The sequence below is a fragment of the Martes martes genome, assembly GCF_963455335.1.
Source record: "Martes martes genome assembly, chromosome: 1".
NCBI classification, from domain to species: Eukaryota; Metazoa; Chordata; class Mammalia; order Carnivora; family Mustelidae; genus Martes; species Martes martes.
The window spans coordinates 27,806,796-27,829,050 of NC_137888.1; the positions used below are offsets into that span (position 1 = coordinate 27,806,796).

Consider the following 22,255-nt stretch of genomic DNA (forward strand, 5'->3'; position numbering starts at 1 on the left):
TTGAGATATTTCTTCTGTGCCAAATTTGTTAAGAGTTTTTGTCACAAATAGATGTTGAATTTTGTCAAATGCTTTTTTGCATCTAGTAAGATGATCATCATTCTTTTCTTTCATTCCATTAATATGATGTGTCACATTAATTGATTTGCTGGTGTTAAATCATCTGTGCATCTAAGGAATTAGTCCCATTTGATCATGGTAAATGTTTCTTTTAATATGCTGCGAAATTTGGTTTACTAATATTTATTGAGAATTTTTTTATCTGTATTCATCAAGGATATTGACCTGTAGTTTTTTAGGTTTAGTTTTGTTTTCTAGTAGGGTCCTTTTTCTGGTTTTTTATCCAGATAATGCTGGCCTCATAAAGGGAGTTTGGGAACGTGCCCTCCTCTTTCATTTTTTGGAAGGGTATGACAAAAATTGGTGTTAATTCTTCTTCAGAGTTCAATGAAACTCACAAGTGAAGCCATCTGGTCCTGGGCTTTTCTTCACTGGGAGATTTTTGAGTACTAATTCAATCTCCTTACTAGTAATTGTCTCTTCAGATTTTCTATTTTTTTCCTGATTCAGTCTTGTTAAGTTGTATGTTTCTAGAAGTTTTTCCATTTCTTATAGGTTGCCTAGTTTGTTGGAGTATAGTTGTTGATAATAACCTCTTATGATCCCTTTCATTTCTGTGGTATCAGTAATGGCAATATCTCCTTTTTTATTTACAGTTTTTGTTGACTTGGGTAAAAATTAATTTTTAATTTATAATAGGGGGTTCACTGTAGTCTTTACTTCTTAAGGAAGCCCCAGGACCCTCAATCTGAAATCTTATTTTTTCTTTCTTGTGCTATGAAATTTAGTGTTGAGTTTCATATATTATAACGTTTCATTGGCCCTTGGTTTAGAAAGCTTAATCTCATACATTTGGAAAATGTTTGGTGTTATGTCCTCTTGATAAATTTTAATAAATAAAAATCTTGGATTTTTGTTCCCTTTTCAACTTTTAAAACTTTCTTTCAGAGTATCACCTTAGAGAACACCAAGAGTTTTCTAAATTATTTACCTCAGTTTGTATTGATTTAATAGAAGTTTCAATAATAAGGACTTTGGAATCTTCCTAGTACTCAGATATTTTTTCTTTAAATGCTTAGTGAAACATCTTAATATTTTTCTTAGCCTGTTGTGTGAAAAGCATCCCCAAAATAATCTACAGTGGAAATTAGGTAATATTGTCCAATAGGAGTTATTCTTGAATGTCACATTTAAGCAGACTTTCAGTTACTTTTGAATTTTGAGGAACCAGAGCCAAAAATTAAAATGCTCATTAGAGTGGTATTGGAGAAGTACTTTTAAATTCAGTACTTAAACAGGTATTACTTGATAATGGAGAAGAAAGTGGAAGAGATTTCATGGAAACAATTGGAAGTCATGAGGTATTCACTAGGCATAATTTAAATACCATACAAAGTGACTTCATAGGTGTTTAGTCATTGAAATGTGTTTCTAATGGAGAATTTGATCAGAAGTAAGATACTGAATCCTTTCCTTAAAAACAGCTGGAGAAAGACCTTTCTCATTATTTATTTATTGTCAATTAAAAGTAGTCCCACATGCAAGAATTCTATTAGGTTCATCTTTCCTTTATCCAAATAAAAATTTGTTTTGCCATCTTAAAGAGTGCTTAAAAATTCAGTAGATTTTCCCTTTCCTTAATAAGCCATTTCCAAATAGAAAATGCAAAACACATTGCAATGAAAATAGTTTAACTACTTCAAAGAATCAATATAACACCCATTTGGGAACTGTTAACGTGCAAATTATTTACAACTATCTTATTGATTAAAGTTCTAAAAAAAAAAAAAAAGCCTAAGCCTTAGACTTCAACATAATTTCATATTTTTCAGGTACTTAAAAAAAAGAAAATGTAGCTTTAAAAAACTACACTCTGAATTCACACATTTTACTAGATAGATATTTAACTAAACTAACCTGTGTGTTGAAACTTGAATCTTTCCCGAGATTTGTGCATATGGTCAAGATTCCGTGGACTTCTTTAATAGTTTAGTTTGGTTATTTTTTTAAATCTAACAATAATTTTTTTTTACCGTATGCTAGCTAGAGCAGTAAAACGTCAATTTTATAAAATTTAAAAGATTTGCATGCTTCTAAATAATTTTCAGTTAATAAAAGGAAGATTCAGTATATAATTTTAATGTTATAAAGTAGTTTTACATTTTACATTACATTTAACACCAGCAAATCAATTATTTAATTTTATTAAATTGCCATGAACTGCATTAACCCTCGATATACCGTCAAGCAGGGTTCTTTGGATCTGATGTTAGTTTTTGAAACTTTTTTTTTTTTTTTTACTATTTCTAACTAGTAGGAAGGATTATATTGCATACCTTTAACTCTTCTTTTAACATTTTAATCAATGTGTTTTTAATAGGAAAAGAACAGTTATCTTGCTATTACTATATGTGCCAAATCAAAGATATGTTACAGAACCTTAGTGACCTTAATTTTCCCATACCATTAAGTATTTTGCCATTTTCTGATCTTGAGAATTAATTCATTATTTATTTCCAACTGTGCCAAATAAAGACTAAAAAGAATAAGCCAAGAGAAAATAATGGAAGTGCCTAGAATGATGATGCAGTAGTGAAATAAGTCATCATTATATCATCTTCAGTTTCCTTGTTGTGTAGTCCATTAATTCTGTATCATTTTTCATGAATGTTTAAAAAGTCTGGAGACACTGTCTTTGTTGTCTTCCTGTTCTAAGTCTTTAGTAAACACAATGGAAAATTCAGCATTTTCCATTTTCCATCTATAACGTCAAAGAAAAGAAAGTTGGCCTGGGAAGATGCTCCAATTAGATGAATCAGAGGATGACTGCAAAGCGAATGACTAGTAGTACTCCAGACATGAATGATGATGGTGACATTGACTGTATAAGCAACATCTCTCACTGTGGTCTTCAGATGACAACATCCTAAATGAATTTTTTCACGAACTCAGGAATCAGTGAGTGAACAATATAGTTCAACGTTACAGTTCTTTTATATTTTTCCAGGTTTATTGAGGTATAATTAACATGTAACATTGTGAAGGTTTAAGGTCTACAGTGTGGTGAATTGACATGCACATATATAGCAAAATGATTACCATAAAAAAGTTAGTTAATATACCTATTACCTCACATTGTTCCCACAACAATATAGTTCTAAAAACAAAAAGGAAATACAGTATTTCATCTGGTCAGTTGAGTTCAAGAAGAAGGGCTTCATCACTCACTATTTTGTGATAAGAACCTCAACTGTTCTGTTTTGCTCAAAGGAAGTATGACAGTATTCTTCTTTTATGATGTTGGTACATCCAAATTTATTTGAAAAGGATTGTAAGTGGACAAATATTGAAGGCTGGTTTGTAATAAAAGAGATTGGAAGAAAATAGATGACATGGATATGAAATAATCCATTAGGTTGGTCATTATAATTGGTGTTAGTAAGTCTAAAAATAAAAAATACGTATTTTGCAATTATGAAACAAGGAAGATTTCTGTCCTCTCATCAGCGTCATTATGAGCTTTCAGAGTTCTCTAGTGTAACACATTTTGAATTATACAAGTACAAAAAGAAGACTTGGAGGTGATGATAAAGCTTATTACCCCTTAGACATGTACCAATCTGGAGTTGGTACTTAAAGGATGTTTCCAGGTTCTTGCATGACAGTTGATGAGCTGTCAGTTACCATTATCTTTCAAAACCAGGAAGATATGGAATTAAGAATGTGTAAATTCTTACTTAAAATTCTGATTTTTTTATATTATCCCTTCATTCTTACTTTATTAACTATTTATCAATTGACTTAAATATTAATAAAATGTTTGTTGCACTTAGATGGTAATGGTGATACCTATTTTTCTTGGTATACTGAGGGTTAAGCAAATCCATTAAAATTACAAAGAGCTGATTTTGATTTAGAATGATAAATCTAAAGTGAAGATTAAATCACCTCTTGATATATTATAAAAGGTTACACTGAACTTTTTTAAAATCAGTTTTTCTAAAAGTTCTGTGGCACCACCTTATAAAAATGACAACTAAGTTTCAATTCAGTCAGCTTTTACTCTATCACTGGGTAAGTTTTATTTTTTTCTCCTTCATATATGTGCATTTTTAGGGTTCATTAAATCTTTCTTGGCTTTGCCTGTCATATCTACCAACCTAATGTTTAAAGATAGTATAGTAATATAACATATTTTAGTTTCTAAACTAAAATTTTCTTTACAGAATCTCACGAGAGTTACAAAACTTGTGAGGCCTTCATTTGTTCATTTGTTACTTTTTTCTACCTTTTTTTTCCTGCCCCCTCTTTACTTTTACAAAGTTCTTGGTTGTCTTTTACCTCCTGTAATCCAAATGTTGTGGAAAATCCTGTTCCCTTTGCAAAACCACTTAGCAAGTGTATGCCATATAAGTAAAGTCTCTTCTTTATTGTGTTTGTGAAGAGACCGTTGAGTATCTTTAAATAGACACAGGCTCTAATAAATCACTGTCAAAATTATGGACGTGCAAGTAGATCCACGGATAGGCCATTGAATCACAGTATTTTGTAAAATATTCCAGTTTTAAAATAAATTGCTTACCAATCTCTCAAGAAGCCTAATTCTTAATAGTGTGTTGACATTTAGTTATTTTTAACCGAATATATGTGTTAAGCATCTGGCAGCATTCTTAAGTAACCTGTATATAAAATAAAAAAGCAAACAAACTCTATGTCAAAGATTCAAAAATAATGTGATGGGGCGCCTGGGTGGCTCAGTCGGTTAAGTGTCTGCCTTTGGCTCAGATCATGATCTCAGGGTCCTGGGATCGAGTCCTGCATCAGGCTTCTTGCTCAGTGGGGAGCCTGCTTCTCCCTCTTCCTCTGCTTCTCCCCCTGCTTGTGCTCTCTCTCTATCTCAAATAAATAAAAAAAATCTTTAAGAAATGTGGTTGTCTTTTTGCTAAAAGAAAATGGGTCAGGCTATAATACTAACTACATGATTTTAACTTTAAGAAGTTTACTTATTAGGCGGTGGTAATACTTTACATTATATCCTAATATCTGTAGTCTGGGAGCTGTACCGTATACAGTCACCTTGCCTCCTGTTGTTTCTTTTCTAAATTTGTCAATTAAGTTGTATTCTTTATTATGGAAATATGAAAAGGCAAGATTTGGGAATGCTAGGAAGGATTGTTAATGATTTCTCCTGCTTCAGTTATTTAAAGGAAAGAAAAGGAAGTTATCAGACAAAATTTGGCTCACTCATTTCCCTGAAGAGTTTTTAATAGTAGGATCTGAGTGAATTCAAGCCTTAAGTAGTCTCAGAATTCCTACTTTCTTTGGCATTTCATTTTTTGCTAGCACGATGGTAGGTATTGCCACTGAGTGTCTCCTAAAGCAGCATCTCAGGAAATACAGCCTTTGATTTACAGATTCATCATATTAAAAAACAGGTTTCCTATTAAAAAAAGGTCTTTCCTCCCTGTTTCATAATGCTGTTGTTTATGTTTTCTTTCCCAAAAAATTAATGAAAAATAACCATATTGACTTAGAATTTTCTGGAAGCAATTATTCACCTTCTCTTCAAGTCTATTCTAAATTTGTTTCCTACCCATTTTCTACAGGGTGCTGTGATCACCTCTTGTATACACTTAGTAATGTTTATACATATTATGGTAACCACATTTTCTCAACTAAAAATTGGTACAAGTGCCTTGACACATTTTTCTAAATTAATGATTTTTATTTTTAAAAATCTTATAAAATTTTTTTCAAATCACATATAATAGTTTATTTATACTTTATTTATACTGATAATGAAGTCACACAAAAAGAAATAGCATTGGTGGGGAAAATAGTATTTTCTATGAGGAACATTCTAGAAATTTAGAATTACAGGTTCATCCATAACCTGTCTGTCTTATTCATCTGCTAGGAATGGACCTCACATTAAAATTTTTACATAGAGCAAATGAGTGAAGATTTAAATCGGATACATTAAACCTCTGATAGACTTGATGAGCATGTAGAGAATCACTCTCTTCTGTTTTTAATAGGTCATGGTAAAAACGAAGCTTTGATTATGCTTCAGTGTTTATGAATATGACTGAGACTGTCACACTTTGCATAGGCCTGTAAGATACTTATACTTGTCAGTCTTCCCTTTCTTTGAAAACAGAAATCCTACAAATTACTTAACGGAATTTGTGATGTTTCAAGGATGCTATCAGAAGTAGTACTCAACCCTACACCCAGCTCATCAGATGAGTCCATGTCACATGATCTCTTTTCTTTTTTGCACCTCTGCTTTTGTTCCTTCATAAGCTCCCAGTAAAATAAGAAGGTTAATTCTAGCTCCCTTATAGAGCTACATCACTATAAAAGAGACTTAGCATTCATATTACTCTGTGCAAAGTGCTCATGAAAATTCAGAAACTTTGGTGTGCTTTGGAAGAAAGTTACATAATGCCAAAGTATTTTCTCTAATTGATTTGTAATGTGAATTGATTCATAGGATTTCCACTGGCAATTTGCAGTTTAATAGGAATGGCAAAATATGTTACCAAAGTGTCCACAGTGCATATATATGTATGTACATTGTGTTTTACATATGTAAGTATGTTTTACACACACATATGTAGAAACTTTCAAATACTAGATTCTTTTGCTTGTCGATAGCACAACACGAGTTCTGTCCCTTCTTAACTTTTTTATTTATTTTTTTTCTTTTTCTAGAACACTGCTATTTGCATTTGATTGGACACAAAAGATGAAGAAGGAGAAGCAGTATATTCGCTGAGGATTCTATCTGCTTGCTGCTGCAGACCTATGTATTGAGGAATTCTTCTGCTCCTTCTTGCTTAGGAGTTGATCAGCCCTGTGGTCAGGCTCCTTCGGAATTTGCCTATCTTTCACCTTGTCGTTGCCAGAGGAAATCCTGGTTGGAATGTCACAGGGCATCTCTGCCTGATTACTATGGAAGGTGATAAACTGGCAGTCACTTATTAAAGTTACATCTCACTCACCCCCAGAAAACCATTCTTTAACGTGAATAGAAACCAAGCTCTTGTGAACACTTCTATTGAACATGACTCATGGAGAAGAGCTTGGCTCTGATGTGCACCAGGATTCTATTGTTTTAACTTACCTAGAAGGATTACTAATGCATCAGGCAGCAGAGGGATCAGGTACTGCCGTTGACAAAAAGTCTGCTGGGCATAATGAAGAGGATCAGAACTTTAACATTTCTGGTAATGCATTTCCCACCTGTCAAAGTAATGGTCCAGTTCTCAATGCACAGTCCTATCAGGGATCTGGCATGCTGCATCTCAAAAAAGCCAGACTCTTGCAGTCTTCGGAGGACTGGAATGCCGCGAAGCGGAAGAGGCTGTCTGATTCCATCGTAAATTTAAACGTGAAGAAGGAAGCTTTGCTAGCTGGCATGGTTGACAATGTGCCTAAAGGCAAACAAGATAGCACATTACTGGCCTCTTTGCTTCAGTCATTCAGCTCTAGGCTGCAGACCGTTGCTCTGTCGCAACAAATTAGGCAGAGCCTCAAGGAGCAAGGATACGCACTCGGTCATGATTCTTTAAAAGTGGAGAAAGATTTAAGGTGCTACGGTGTTGCATCAAGTCACTTAAAAACTTTGTTGAAGAAAAGTAAAGCTAAAGATCAAAAGCCTGATACCAATCTTCCCGATGTAACTAAAAACCTCATGAGAGACAGGTTTGTGGAGTCACCACATCATGTTGGACAAAGCGGGACAAAGGTCATGAGTGAACCTTTGTCATGTGCTGCCCGATTGCAGGCCGTGGCAAGCATGGTGGAAAAAAGGGCTAGTCCGGCCACTTCACCCAAACCTAGTGTTGCTTGTAGCCAGTTAGCGTTACTCCTTTCAAGTGAAGCCCATTTGCAGCAGTATTCTCGGGAACATGCTTTAAAAACACAAAATGCAAATCAAGCAGCAAGTGAAAGACTTGCCGCCATGGCCAGATTACAAGAAAACGGCCAGAAGGATGTTGGCAGTTTCCAGCTCTCGAAAGGAATGTCGAGCCATCTCAATGGTCAGGCAAGAACATCGTCGAGCAAGCTAATGGCGAGCAAAAATACGGCCTTCCAAAATCCAATGGGTGTCGTTCCTTCTTCCCCCAAAAATGCAGGCTATAAGAACTCACTGGAAAGAAACAATATCAAACAAGCTGCTAGTAACAGTTTGCTATTACATCTTCTTAAAAGCCAGACCATACCAAAGCCAATGAACGGACATCACCATAGTGAGAGAGGAAGCATCTTCGAGGATAGTAGTACGCCCACAACTATCGATGAGTACTCCGATAACAACCCTAGTTTTACAGATGACAGCAGTGGCGATGAAAGTTCTTATTCCAACTGTGTGCCCATAGACTTGTCGTGCAAACACCGAATTGAGAAACCGGAACCTGACCAGCCTGTTTCTCTCGATAATTTAACTCAGTCCTTGCTAAATACCTGGGATCCCAAAGTCCCCGCCACCGTAGATATCAAAGAAGATCAAGATACCTCAAGGAATTCTAAGCTAAATTCACACCAGAAAGTAACACTTCTTCAGTTGCTCCTTGGCCATAAGAATGAAGAAAACGTAGAAAGAAACAGCAGTCCTCAGGAAGTACCCAGCGATGTGCCCAAGTTCAGTCCTCAGAATTACACGAGGACTTCGGTCATCGAAAGCCCCAGTGCAAACAGGACTACCCCCGTGAGCACTCCTCCATTACTCGGCTCCACAAAACCAGAGTCTCCCATCAATCTCTCCCAACACTCTCTGGTCATCAAATGGAATTCCCCACCCTATGCCTGCGGCTCGCAGTCTGAAAAGCCAGCAAATGCCGCATCCAGCCACTTGATGGACCTGACGAAGAGCAAAGAGTCGCACGGAGAGAAACCCGTCCAGAATGAAGGCGCGCAAAACTCCGCAACTTTCAGTGCCAGTAAACTGTTACAGAACTTAGCTCAGTGTGGAATGCAGTCCACCTCAGGAGAAGAGCAGAGACCCAGCAGGCAGCTGCTAAGTGTAAACACAGATAGACCCGTGGGCATGGTTGACAGATTAAACAGTCCTCTGCTGGCAAATAAAACAAACACAGTGGAGGAAAACAAGGCGTTGAGCAGCCAAGCAACAGGTCCCGAATCAGGACTTTCTGGTTCTGAAATAGAAAATCTGCTTGAAAGGCGCACCGTCCTCCAGCTGCTCCTGGGAAACCCCAACAAAGGGAAGAGTGAAAAGAGAGAGAAGATTTCTGTAAGAGACGAAAGTACTCAGGAACACGCAGATAGAGCTTTAAGTGAACAAATACTGATGGTCAAAATCAAATCTGAGCCTTGCGATGACTTACATACTCACAACTCAAATGTGCACTTGACCCATGACGCCAAGGGGGCCCCATTCTTGGGTCTGGCGCCCCCCATGCAGAGAAGCGCAGCTGCCTTACCCGTGTCCGAGGACTTGAAATCGGAGCCCGTTTCACCTCAGGATTTTTCTTTCTCAAAGAACGGTCTGTTGAGTCGACTGCTAAGACAGAATCAAGAGAGTTACCTGGCGGAAGATGTGGACAACAGTCACAGAAACAGTGAACTGACAATTCTAGAATCCAAGAACCTTTGCATGGTCCCTAAGAAAAGGAAGCTTTATACTGAGCCTTTAGAAAACCCATTTAAGAAGATGAAAAATAACATCGTCGACGCGGCAAACAGTCACAGTGCTGCGGAAGGACTGTATGGGTCCTTGCTTAACCAGCAAGAGCTGAAATTGAGCAAAAATGATCTTGAACTTAAGTACCCTGCCAGTCATGGTGCGGCCCCCGAAAGTGAACATAGGAGTTGGGCCAGGGAGAGCAAAAGCTTCAATGTCCTGAAGCAGCTGCTTCTCTCAGAAAACTGTGTAAGAGATCTGTCCCAGCACAGGAGTAACTCTGTCGTCGAGAGTAAAAAGAAAGGACACAAAAATAACGTGACCAATAGCAAACCTGAATTCAGCATTTCTTCTCTAAACGGACTGATGTACGGTTCCCCTCAGCCCGGCGGCTGCATGGATAGCAGGACATTTCCGTACCCAGGAGTAGCGAAAGCTCCCATGAGTCCCCCTTTCCCCGAGCACTTGGGCTGTGCAGGGTCTAGACCGGAATCTGGGCTTTTGAACGGGTGTTCCGTGACCGGTGAGAAGGGACCCATTAAGTGGGTTATCACAGATGCGGATAAGAATGAGTATGAGAAAGACTGTCCCAGGCTGACCAAAACTAACCCGATACTGTATTACATGCTTCAGAAGGGAGGCAGTGCTGTTACCAGTCGAGAAACGCAGGACAAGGACATTTGGAGGGAGCCTGCGTCTGCCGAAAGTGTCTCACAGGTTACAGTCAAAGAAGAGTTACTTCCCGCCGCAGAAACTAAAGCTTCTTTCTTTAATCTAAGAAGCCCATATAATAGCCATATGGGGAGTAACGCCTCTTGTCCGCACAGCGCCAACGGAGAAGTTTATGGACTTCTGGGAAACGTGCTAACAATAAAAAAAGAATCAGAATAAAACGTACCTGCCATCCAGCTTCGGATCTTTTTAAAACTGCTTAGTATGAACTTGCGATCTGTATAAATAAGAGCATGATTTGAGAAAAGCATGGTATAATTGAAACTTTTTTCATTTTGAAAAGTATTGGTTACTGGTGATGTTTAAATATGCATACTGCTTTTTGCTTTACGTTAGATGTCATGAGGAAACTACTGAACTAGCGATTGGTTGTTTAACACTCTGTATGCATCAGACAACAACTGTGAGTAGCCTATGAATGAAATTCTTTTATAATCAGATAACAGGCATAAATGAAAATGTAAATCTCCATCCATAGTGGATTAATGCATTGTGCTGCCTTTATTAGGGTACTTTATTTTGCTTTTCAGAAGTCAGCCTGCATAACACATTTGTTTTTAAATCCAAATTGTTAAATAACTCTTGAAATGTTAATTATTGAGTAAAAAAACCTTATTCACTTCTCATTATCTGATTCAGAAACAAATTAGAAAAAAATATGCTTACATTTTTCACTTTTGCTAAAAAAACATATTTATTTTTAACTCTTGGAAGGGGTTTTGTGGTTCCCAATGTGTCTGCCCCACCCCAGTCCTTTTCAATATCTATTTCTTTAAACCTTGTACTACTTAGTAAAAATTGATTACAATTGATGGGAGTTTGATAGATCCTTCAAAAAAGGCAGATTTCCATTTTTGTATTTTAGCTACTTTACTAAATTAATATTCCTCCTTTTACAGAATTAGGAAAGTTAACCATTTACCTTCAGGTGGTTTCCTGAACAGGTGAATATATAAGAAGTTGTTTTTAACAGAAGCAAAATGGCTTTTCTTTGGACAGTTTTCACCATCTCTTATAAAAGTTACTTCTCACCATTTCTGTGGTACCTGTGAGTCTTACGACCAGGGTTTCTTAAAAGCTGGACTCAGACCACCTGCATTAGAATCATCTGGAGCCCTTGTTTTAAAATGCAGATTCCTAGGCAGCATCTCAGATCTACAGATCAAGAAGCTCTGCTAAGTGGACCTGGGAATCTCCCACCTGCATCTTAACACTCTCCCTAGATGTTTCTTCTGCACGCTGAAGTCTGAGAACCATTGCTTATGACTTTTCTCAGAACACAGGATTGTAAAAAAAAAAAAAGGAAAAAAAAAAAAAAAACAACTATTTGATGCCTATATTTTCCCCAGTACAGTTATACATCAACTCAAAATTTGCAATATTGTAGTTCATATATAACCGTTCTGTCTTTGGAAAATCGGGTTCGAAATACTTTTTACGACAAAAAAAAATTGGGTGGAGGGGACAACTTTCATATCTGGCTCAAATCTCAGGAAAATCTGTGATTATTTATGTGTTCTAATGAGTAACATCTACTTAATTAGCCTTAGGGATGGTATAACAGGGCCACTTACCAAACTCAGGTGATTCCAGGATGGTTTGGAAACTTCTCCTGAATACATCCTTAGTTTCTATTAAAATCATTGTCCTAAGATCACTGCTGATAAAGATGAAAACATTTCAAACCCAAGGAAGGCACTAAACTCAGATTGACTAAACAGAGAAGTACAAAGGGCACATAGACATGACAGAGTTGTACACGATCACTCCATTGGACCTATTATTTTAAAATTGCAATTAGAAGTAAACATTGATATTATCTTGGAAGAACTTATTATTGAGCCACATGGGGTTTTGATTTTGAAACAAGTCTATATATTTAAGTTCAGCTTTCATGGTCCACAATTCACTCACCAGATAATATTTTTGTTTTTAAAAGTGAACCAGGTTTGCAACTGACCTATCAAAAAATTGTTATATAATCAACTATTAATTAGAAGGAAATCTATTTGAAGTTGTTCTACTTGAAGTTGTTTCTAAGATTTTTATATTAAAAATGGGCGTTATTTCCTAATATGAATTAAAACCCTAAATGATTATTTTTTCTCAAAATGATTTGTAAATAGTTACTGGATATATTATAAAACAATAGTCAGGAGTGAGTATTATGCTACATCATGGAGAGAAGAAGGCATACACTTATTCTGAAGTGAAAATCCCACTGGCCAGTGAATATATTCTACTCCATCCCATATTGACAATCTTATTGTCTACATCATATAAATAAGCTTTCAAGCAAGTCTTTTTTTTCCTGCTACATTATGAAAGGTCTGGAGCCTTAGAGGTATGCTAGACAAATTGTTGGTATTCCCCTTTGGTCGGAGGAAAATGGGCTTTCACAAGGGAGGGAAATTTAGGTCAGGGGAATGAACATCGAGGGCCAGCATTGCTATATTTTTGTTCCTTTGGTTGGTTGGTTGTTTTTGTTGTTGTTGTCGTCGTTCACAGTTAAAGGAATGAGGATATATAATACGTAGCTAAACATGACCAGAAAAATGATGTTCTGATTTACTAGAGAATGTCCCCAATTTGAATTTAGGGTGATCTTAAAGAACAACAGTGAGAAAGGGCACACATCCATAAATTCACTTTGTTTATGCATATGTAGATACAAGGATGCACATATACACATTTTCAAGGACTATTTTAGATATCTAGATAATTTCTTCCCAATGAAGTCATTTGTGAAAGGGTACTACAGCTCTCATTGACAACAGTAAGGTAGCATTACCTGTTTATTCTCTGGTACATGTTACAGAAGAGTAAACTGGTGAGAGTATATATTTTATATATATATATATATATATATATATATATAACATGTATATATATATATATCGACTTGTTACACGAAGATGTTAAAATCAGTTTTTAAAGGTGATGTAAATAGTGATTTCCTTAATGAAAAATACATATTTTGTATTGTTCTAATGCAACAGAAAAGCCTTTTAATCTCTTTGGTTTCTGTATATTCCATGTATAAGTGTAAATATAATCAGACAGGTTTAAAAATTGTGCATGTATGTATACAGTTGCAAGTCTGGACAAATGTATAGAATAAACCTTTTATTTAAGTTGTGATTACCTGCTGCATGAAAAAATGCATGGGGGACCCTGTGCATCTGTGCATTTGGCAAAATGTCTTAACAAGTCAGATCAGATGTTCATCCCAACATGACAGTATTCCATTTTTGGATATGACTTCTGTGGTTTAAGCTTTGTGGAAGAATGTGCTTTGAATCCAAGGGTCTTAAAACTTTTTCAAATCAAGTCAACCACTTTTCAACATGACGAGTTCACACAACTACTTTCATGAATTTTTTAATCCCATTGGAAATGTACTGTTATACCAGGAGTATCCCAGTATGCTGGAATACAGGCACATTACCATTCATGAGATGAATTCTGGGGTTTACACAACCAATTTTGATGTGATCTGCTTAGTAATATAATTTGTCATTTTTATTAGAAATTTAATTTCTTCATGTGATGTCATGGAACTGTACATACTGCAGTGTGAATTTTTTTGTTTTGTTTTTTAATCTTTTAGTGTTTACTTCCTGCAGTGAATTTGAATAAATGAGAAAAAAAAAATGCATTGTCTTTGGTTTCAAATGACTGTTATTTTGTGGGCTTTCTCTGGTTTTTAGGTTTTCCATAAATATAAAACTCTCTGGTCACGAAAGTAGCAAGTCTTCAAGGATACTTTACCCTTCTCAGAAAGAAAAAGAAGAAGATGGCCAGTGAGTTAATGTACCTAGAGGCAGGGCAATTGAAGTGTAGCTCAAAGAGGCAGGCAGCCTACCTTGCCTCGATTCTGTTGTTTGGTGTGTAACTCAATGATCACTGTAGATTTTCAAAATGCGGAAGAATTTGTAAAGTGTTCAGAAATAAAGATTTGATAAACATTTGTTTTAAAATAAGATTTTATTGGGTTTTGTCCAATTTTCAATGAGTGTTATGTTCACTTTAAATTGAAAAAAAAAAAAAGGTCAGGGTGCCTGGGTGGATCAGCCTGTTAAGTGTCCGACTGTTGATTTCAGCTCAGGTCATGATCCTCAGGGTCATGGGATCGAGTCCCCTGTGGGTCTCTCTGCTTGGCCGGGACTCTGCTCCAGATTCTATCCCTCAACCTATGCCCCTCCCCTGCCTGCTTGATCTCTCTCTCTCTCTCTCTCTTTTTCTTTCTCTCAAACTACATAAATATTTAAATAAATAAATAAATGTCTTCAGTCATCTTCCAAAACAATGGATATATATGTGTGCCCAGGCATCCATATGTAAATATATACCGTATGTATATAGGTAATGACTAGTTGACAATGATAAGCAAAGTATGTAATAAGTTAGGTAGACCAATTTATTTAGGAAAAAATTCCTGTGAACCGATGGCCTGGGAACTTTTATTTTTGCATGAGTATTATTAATGATAATTTAGGAGGAAGACATTTTCCCAAAATGAGTGTCTATTTTCTGGCACTAAAATAAGTCTGTTACAACAGTGAAAATGTTGCAGCTACTCTCCTAACAGGTCTATAAGCCTTTTCTTTTTTTTTTTCTTTTTTCTTTTTTTTTTATATTTTATTTATTGGACAGACGGAGATCACAGGTAGGCAGAGAGGCAGGCAGAGAGAGAGGAAGGGAAGCAGGCTCCCTGCTGAGCAGAGAGCCCGATTTGGGGCTCGATCTCAGGCCCTGGGATCATGACCTGAGCCGAAGGCAGAGGCTTTAACCCACTGAGCCACCCAGGCGCCCCTATAAGCCTTTTCTGAAAAACAACCAAGTAGCAGAAATACATTCAGCTATTCTACATCATCAAAACACTGAAGTTATACTTTGCTGTAACGTATAGATACCATCATTAGAAGTATAGCCCTGTTTATTGATTTATATTCTGAAATGCATAATAAGTGCACTGAGTAATTAATTGCCTAGTAAGGGATTTTTTTTTTTTTTTTTTAGTTTGTTTATTTAATCTCTACACCAAGCGTGGGGCTTGAACTCAACAGCCCCAAGATCAAGAGTCTGCATGCTCTTCCAACTAGGCCAGCCAGGCACCCCAAAGGGATTTTTAAGAAGAGAACTAGTTACTAATTCTTGACTACAAGATAGAGCCCATGACTTAAATATGAAGAGTCTTTAATAATCAGAATTTTTTCCACCACTGATATCACTGAACTGTGTCCTATTTGGTTTTATATATATTTATATTTATATATATATTATATATTATATATATTTATAAATATATACTACTAAAGTATACTACTTTATATATACTACTATATACTATATACTACTATACTACTTTATATATACTACTAAAGTATACTACTTTAATATATATTAAAGTAGGTTTTAAATGTTTATTATTAAGCATGTCACTTTGTGTTTATTCCATGAAGCTAAGAGAGGTATCGAACATGCACCTCATAAGGGCTGGTGGAGGGAGCTATTGGTATCATTTAGCATGAACTACGTTTCTCTCAATGGTTGGTAAAGTAATATTTACAACATTTTAAAGATGCATCTTCCTCGGTAAGTTAAAGACTCCTCTGAAAAACCAGAATTAATGTATTCTTTAGTTTTAGCAGAATAATTGGAAATAAAATCTGAATCTTATAAACTTATAAATAAACAAGTAAATAAATAAATGAAAACTTATAAATCAGTCCTGAGAGAGTGCTGCTGTACTCGAGAGCTCCTCTGAGTGTCTGACAATAACTATATAAACCCGGGTTTTATTTAATTTTCTTTTTCTTCTTTTTTTCTTAAAAAAAAAAAAAAAAACAGTTTTTAAAATAGTGTATTTCTGCAGTCAGAGCAAGAGGATTTTTGAGTCATTCCAAGCAGTCCTACAGCCTTTTCAGTGACTCAGATACCTAGACAAATTCTGTTTTCCAGTCTTTGCTTTTACCAAGTTTCATTGGTAGGTGCTCTAAATTTTGAGAAAAGTCTATGATCATTTCGGACTGTGTGTTGTACTCATATTTGCTGATCCAGCATCCCCCTGTGAAATCACTTCTGGAAAAGGAAGTGGCCTCTCCCGGGTGGATGCCCGTAGCCTATATTTTTCTAAAACCACCAGCTGGACCACAGAGGAGAGCCGAAGTGTGAATACACGGAGATTTTATTTTCTCTTAGCTAATTAACATGAAATATTTTAAGGATACAATAGTTAGATGGTTTTCTTAGAAAACCGCAGGTTTCTCTAAAGACTGAAAGGATTGCCTGTGGCAGCCATTATAGCTAATCTTACAATCCAGCTGAGAATCCTTTTAAGACTGTCAGCACCCCACTGGATGTGCCAGTCAGCCCTGTTCCATCTGGTAGCGTGCCTTCTGACTTCTGGCCCTGCCTGCATTTTCCCATTCTTAGCTCCTTCTCCCACCAGCTAACACCTTTCTGCCCATCATCACAGAACATTCCGATGTTCATACCTTCCCAAGAAGAATTTGGTATTTAGGGAGCACATCTGCCTTCTTGGCATCAGCGCCTTTCAATCATATAACATTGCCTGAAATACCTCCTTCCTTTGCCCTTTCATCCCCACCCCCAGCTTTATAAACTTATACTTGTCTTTAAAACTTAAGAAATATTACCTCATCAAAGAAGCCCTTCGTCTGCGATTCCTCTAGGGCAGAGCCCCTTCAGGCCTCTGTAATCCCATAATGCTTTGTGTGGCCCTCCTTTGTTTCAATCATTAGAGTACTTGCCAACATGCTTTGTATTCTTCCAAAGGCAAGAAATGTGTCTTCTAAGTCTTACATTCGGTAGCAAGTTCAAATCCTGATACAAAACAGCTAATTCGGGAACCTGGGTGGCTCAGTGGGTTAAAGCCTCTGCTTTCGGCTCAGGTCATGATCCCAGGGTCCTGGGATCGAGTCCCGCATCGGGCTCTCTGCTCGACAGGGATCCTGCTTCCTCCTCTCTCTCTGCCTGCCTCTCTGCCTACTTGTGATCTCTGTCTGTCAAATAAATAAATAAAAAATCTTCTAAAAAATATTAAAAAAAAAAACAGCTAATTCAATAAAGGTATACCTCGTCAGAAAGCGAATGAAATACACAAATACATTTTTTTTGCCATACACAAAAAAAATGAAAGGCCGCCCCTGCCCCCCCACGCACCAGTCTGCGACTTGAACAAAGTTATTTATGTAGGGACGGGTCCATTTCCCTGAAACAATGTCCAGCCTCCTCAGCCACCTCTAGCCCCAGAGCTCGTGATCTCTGTGGTCCAACCCATGTATTCTCCCTTCTGCCTTCTCTAATCCACAGAAATGTGACCTGCTAAGAAATTCCTGATACAAGGAACTGGTTCTTGAAAGCAGAATGGAAATTGGGGGTTTGACCAGTAAAAGTCTAATAACCTGTCCTACCATATCTTCCTCCAAATAACAGGGAGCATCTTAGAAGTTTTGCCTTGTAGCAAAGAAGCTCTCACCCCTTCCAAGCACTGCTCTGCTGAGATAGGCCTAAGGCAAGAATTCATGGCTTCTCCTGCCAGTCATGAATGTGTTTATGTTCCGGAGGGCTACATTTGTCCGAACTCTACAAAATCAAAGCCAGGCAGAACATGTTGTCTTGGGGAGTATGGTACAACTGACTCCTTGATGCTGAGACCCTCACCAGGGAAGGAGCTGGAATTAGCATTAAGCTATTTCTGGTTCTCAAGGCAGTCTGGGTCCCTATGGTGTGGAAATGCAAGAAGCCATGGCCACATATGAACTAGGCCACCCAAATTAACATTCATATATCAGAGGGCTTTGATGGTGTCAACTTAGGTATAAGACCAAATCACTAGGTTTAAGAGTATTGGAAAAGTAATACATACGTTCAGTGATTTGTTAGGTGCTGAATAAAAGTGTGTTATATTGATGTGAAAGCAGAACTTCATCTCCCATGTGTGGAACTGGGCAGATGCATGTAATTTCCTTTTATTCAGATATAAAATTAACATAATAAACATTTTAATTTTTAATTATTGCATTTTATTCAGAAAAACTACATTGCCTGTTCCCAGCCCCAAGAGAAGAAATAAGGTCTCAGTTGAAATCATGCTTGTTGTATGTCCAAATGGCCTTACAGATTAACAGAAGAGTATTAAGGATGAAGCGATCACATTGTACACTCCAGGATTTTCTTTTCCTCCAAATTGTGACTGATAATCATCTGAGGAAGGTTCCAAGAAGCCAGGCTCTTGCAATAGTCAAAGCATAACTTCCTAAAATAATGATGACATTGATGCCAGTAGGTGAATGGGATCATAGAGAACTTAGAGCTCCTTGTGATCAGCAAGTGAACTCACTCAAGCAGGGATATAGGCCAGAGCATCCGATTCTTATACTTATCAGATTGCTTTCTCAATCTTTCTCACTCTCTCTTTCTAAAATATAATAAATACATACTGTACAATCACATACTGTGTAATAGACCAATCTGAAGTATATAATTCAATGATTTTTAGTATATGTATAGCCACTATAATCTCTAGACACATTTTCCTCACCCCCCCACCAAAAGAAACTCCATTTCTTCCCATTGTGTTAGATTAACTGCTAAATCTAGTTTCTGTCTCTGTAGATTTTTTTATATTCTGGACATTTCATATAAATAGAACCATATATGATCTTTTGTGAATGGCTTCCTTCACTTAGCTTAATGTTTTCAAGGTTTATCCATGTTGTTCCATGTATCAGTATAGCAGTATTTTTTTATTGCTGAATAATTTCCCATTTTATACATGCCACATTTTATCTATTTATCAGTTATTGGACATTTGGGTTGTTTTCCTTTTTAGCTATTATGAATAATTGTGCTACGATCTTTGTTGCTATAGTCACTCTTCAAAAAGAAAATGGACAACCAACTAAAATTTGGTTTGAACACAGCCACATAGGCACATCGTTACAGTATAAAGTTAATTGACTGTAAATGTGAGGGTTAATTTCTAGACTCTCAATTCTATTCCATTGATTTATATGATTATCCTATGTAACACACCATCTTGATTACTGTAGCTTTGTGGTCATTTTTGAAGCAAGTATGAGTTCTCCAAATTTGTTCTTCTTTTTCAACATTGTTTTGGCTCTCATTGGTTTTGTAAATTTACATATCCGAATTTTAGAGTAAGACTGTCAATTTCTGCTAAAATGATTGGTGGAATTTGGATTGCATTCAATTTGTACATCAACTTTGGGAGAATATTATCTTAGCAAGATTAATCCCTTCCGTCCATGAACATGGGGTGTGTTTTCATATATTGCAGGCTTTAATTTCTTTCAGCACCAGCACCCTAGGATGTTGGCTTGAACAGGGCTCCCTTGGACTGTCTCCTTCCCTGATCTGTTAAACTGCTTCTTCTGGTGTCACACCCAGCTGTTAGGCTCCACTAATTGCTTGATCCTTGCTCTATTGTTTTTGACAATGCCCTGGGGCATAAATAGCTCCATTGTCTGATCTAATTAAATTTGGGTCCTTTTGCAAGAGTAATTTTTGAAGCCAGTCTTTGAGATTTGTTCTGTTCCCGGGAGGGCTCTTCCTAGCAGTCTCGTGCCCTCGTTCTCTCTGGTAAACAGCTGGTTTATGGCTTAGCTTCTTGTTCTCATGGAGCTACCAGCCTCCGATGGGTTGCTCACCACCAAGGTCCTCATTGTTTTCAAAAACTCATGATGCTTGAACTTCTTTAACTCTGTTCTAAATGAAGGGAGACTTTCAGAACTCTCTGCCCTTATGGCTTGCCTCTTACCCTGGGCAAAATTTCTGAGCCATTATTGTTGCATTGCTGGGGAAGAGATAGTGGCCTGCTTCTCTCAGTTAACAGTCTTGCTTTAAAAGCAGTGTGCTGGGTAGAAATGAGAGCCCTTTAGGGCTCTCTGGTCACCATTTCTGGTGGGAAACATCTACCCCCCTGAGCGAGCAGGGGTTAGGTCAACCAATCCTCACCATTCCTGGCCTGCCACACCAAGGGTAGACTGTCTTTTCTTGGAGTGGAAGCCATGTAGAGGAAGGACTGTGTAGAGTCAAGGACTGGTTCTTGACGTTTGGCACTTGCCTGAAATTTTGCTTCTGTAACACAGAGCATTGTGGAGATGAGAAATGCTGGTGACCTGGCCCTTCCAAGGAGATATACTTTTAAAGAGGAGTTGGGGAAGGGGATCCTCGTCTCCTCAGCCATACCCAGCTTGAGGGGAGTTTCCATCCCACTAAACTGTGGCTGAGGAAAAGGTGCAGATCCTGGTTCAAATGCCATAGACTCTCACTGTTCTTACCAAGATTTAACAGAGATTTTTCTTATACAAATGTCTTCTTCATTTGCTCACTGCCCTTAGGAAATTTTTCAAAGTATTTTTCAAAAAAAAAAAAAAAAAGTCATCAGTTTATATTGTTTTGCTTGGGAGTGTGGGTCTGTAGGGTGCCTTATGCTCCCACTTTCAAAGTATTCCTTCCCACTTACTTTATTTCTAATCACCAAATTATTCAAAGCCACATTCTTCAGAGTCACCTGCTTAAGCAACGTTGAGCTACAGCTTTATCTCTGTCCATAAGATGGCACATTTTTGGCACATACTGTTTTGAAAGACTTTTTTCCTCATTCTCATTGTCCATAATTTACCTAAATCTATTCTCTTTTCTCCAAGAATTTTATTTCTTTCTTTTTTTATTTTTTCATATCCTGCCAGGACAATATTCCCGGCCCATCAAATGTTCCACAGTTGAATCCACCAGACCAACCTCAACACAACAACCTGCCAACACTTTCATATTCAACTTAAAATAATTCAAATGGCTCTTTAGAATTTAGTTCAATAAAATTATTCTTAATTTCCTTTATTTTCCCCTCGCTTAATCTTTTGAGCAATTTCAGGTTTACAGAATAGATCAGAAGGTATGAGCATTCCCCCATACCAACATACCACACTGCCTCACTCAGTTTCTCTTATTATTAATACCTTGCATTAGTACAGTGCATTTTTACAACTGATGAACTAATATTGATATATTCTTAATTGTAGTTCATAGTCTCCATTGGAGTTCACTCTTTCTATTATACCTTCTATGGGTTTTGACAAATGTATAATGACACGTACCCACTATAATAGCAATATACAGAACAGTTTCACTATCTTAAACATTCCCTGTGCCCCACCTCTTCACCCCCTCATCCACCTTTGCTTCCATCCCCTTTTTCCCCCACCCCTGGCAACCAATGATCACTTTACTGTCTCCATGGTTTTGTCTTTTCCAGGATATTGTAAAATCGGAATCACACAGTATATAGCCTCTATGGATTGGCTTCTTTCACTTAGCAATACGCATTGAAGTTTCCTTTTATGTCTTTTTTGCAGCTTGACAGCTCATTTCTTTTTATCATTGAATAGTATTCAATGTTGTATGTATGTATCACCATTCGCTTATCCAGTTACCTACTGAAGGGCATCATGGGTGCTTCCAAAGTTTTAACAGTTATGCATAAAGCTGCTATAAACATCAATACACAGGTGTTTGTGTGCATTTTCTTTTGTTTTTGGTATGTGTTTTCAGAGATAGAGCTTATCTTCTGGTGATTTAAATTTCCCACCGTTCCTGTGCACCAACGGGGCTTAATGGTCAATTCCAAGGCCATCGATTTCATTGGATGTATCAGTTGGCTTGGCTGAGTGATACTGCAGTATCACACAACCCAAGCTCTCGGTGCCTGATAACCACAGTTTATTTCATATTCTTGCTACGTGTCTGACTTGAGTTGGCACA

At 37.1% G+C, this 22,255-nt stretch overlaps 1 protein-coding gene across 2 annotated transcripts in view; it reads left to right on the top strand.

The window, feature by feature from the left end:
* NRIP1 (nuclear receptor interacting protein 1) overlaps positions 1-11,877 on the top strand; it is a 95,967-nt gene extending 84,090 nt beyond the window's left edge. For both annotated transcript variants that reach the window (XM_080830367.1, XM_080830368.1), the window contains one exon: positions 6,778-11,877. In XM_080830367.1, coding sequence (XP_080686493.1) covers positions 7,130-10,600 — 3,471 coding nt within the window. In that variant the 5' untranslated portion in view covers positions 6,778-7,129 and the 3' untranslated portion in view covers positions 10,601-11,877. The remainder of the gene's footprint in view (positions 1-6,777) is intronic.
* Positions 11,878-22,255: the final 10,378 nt, after the last annotated feature.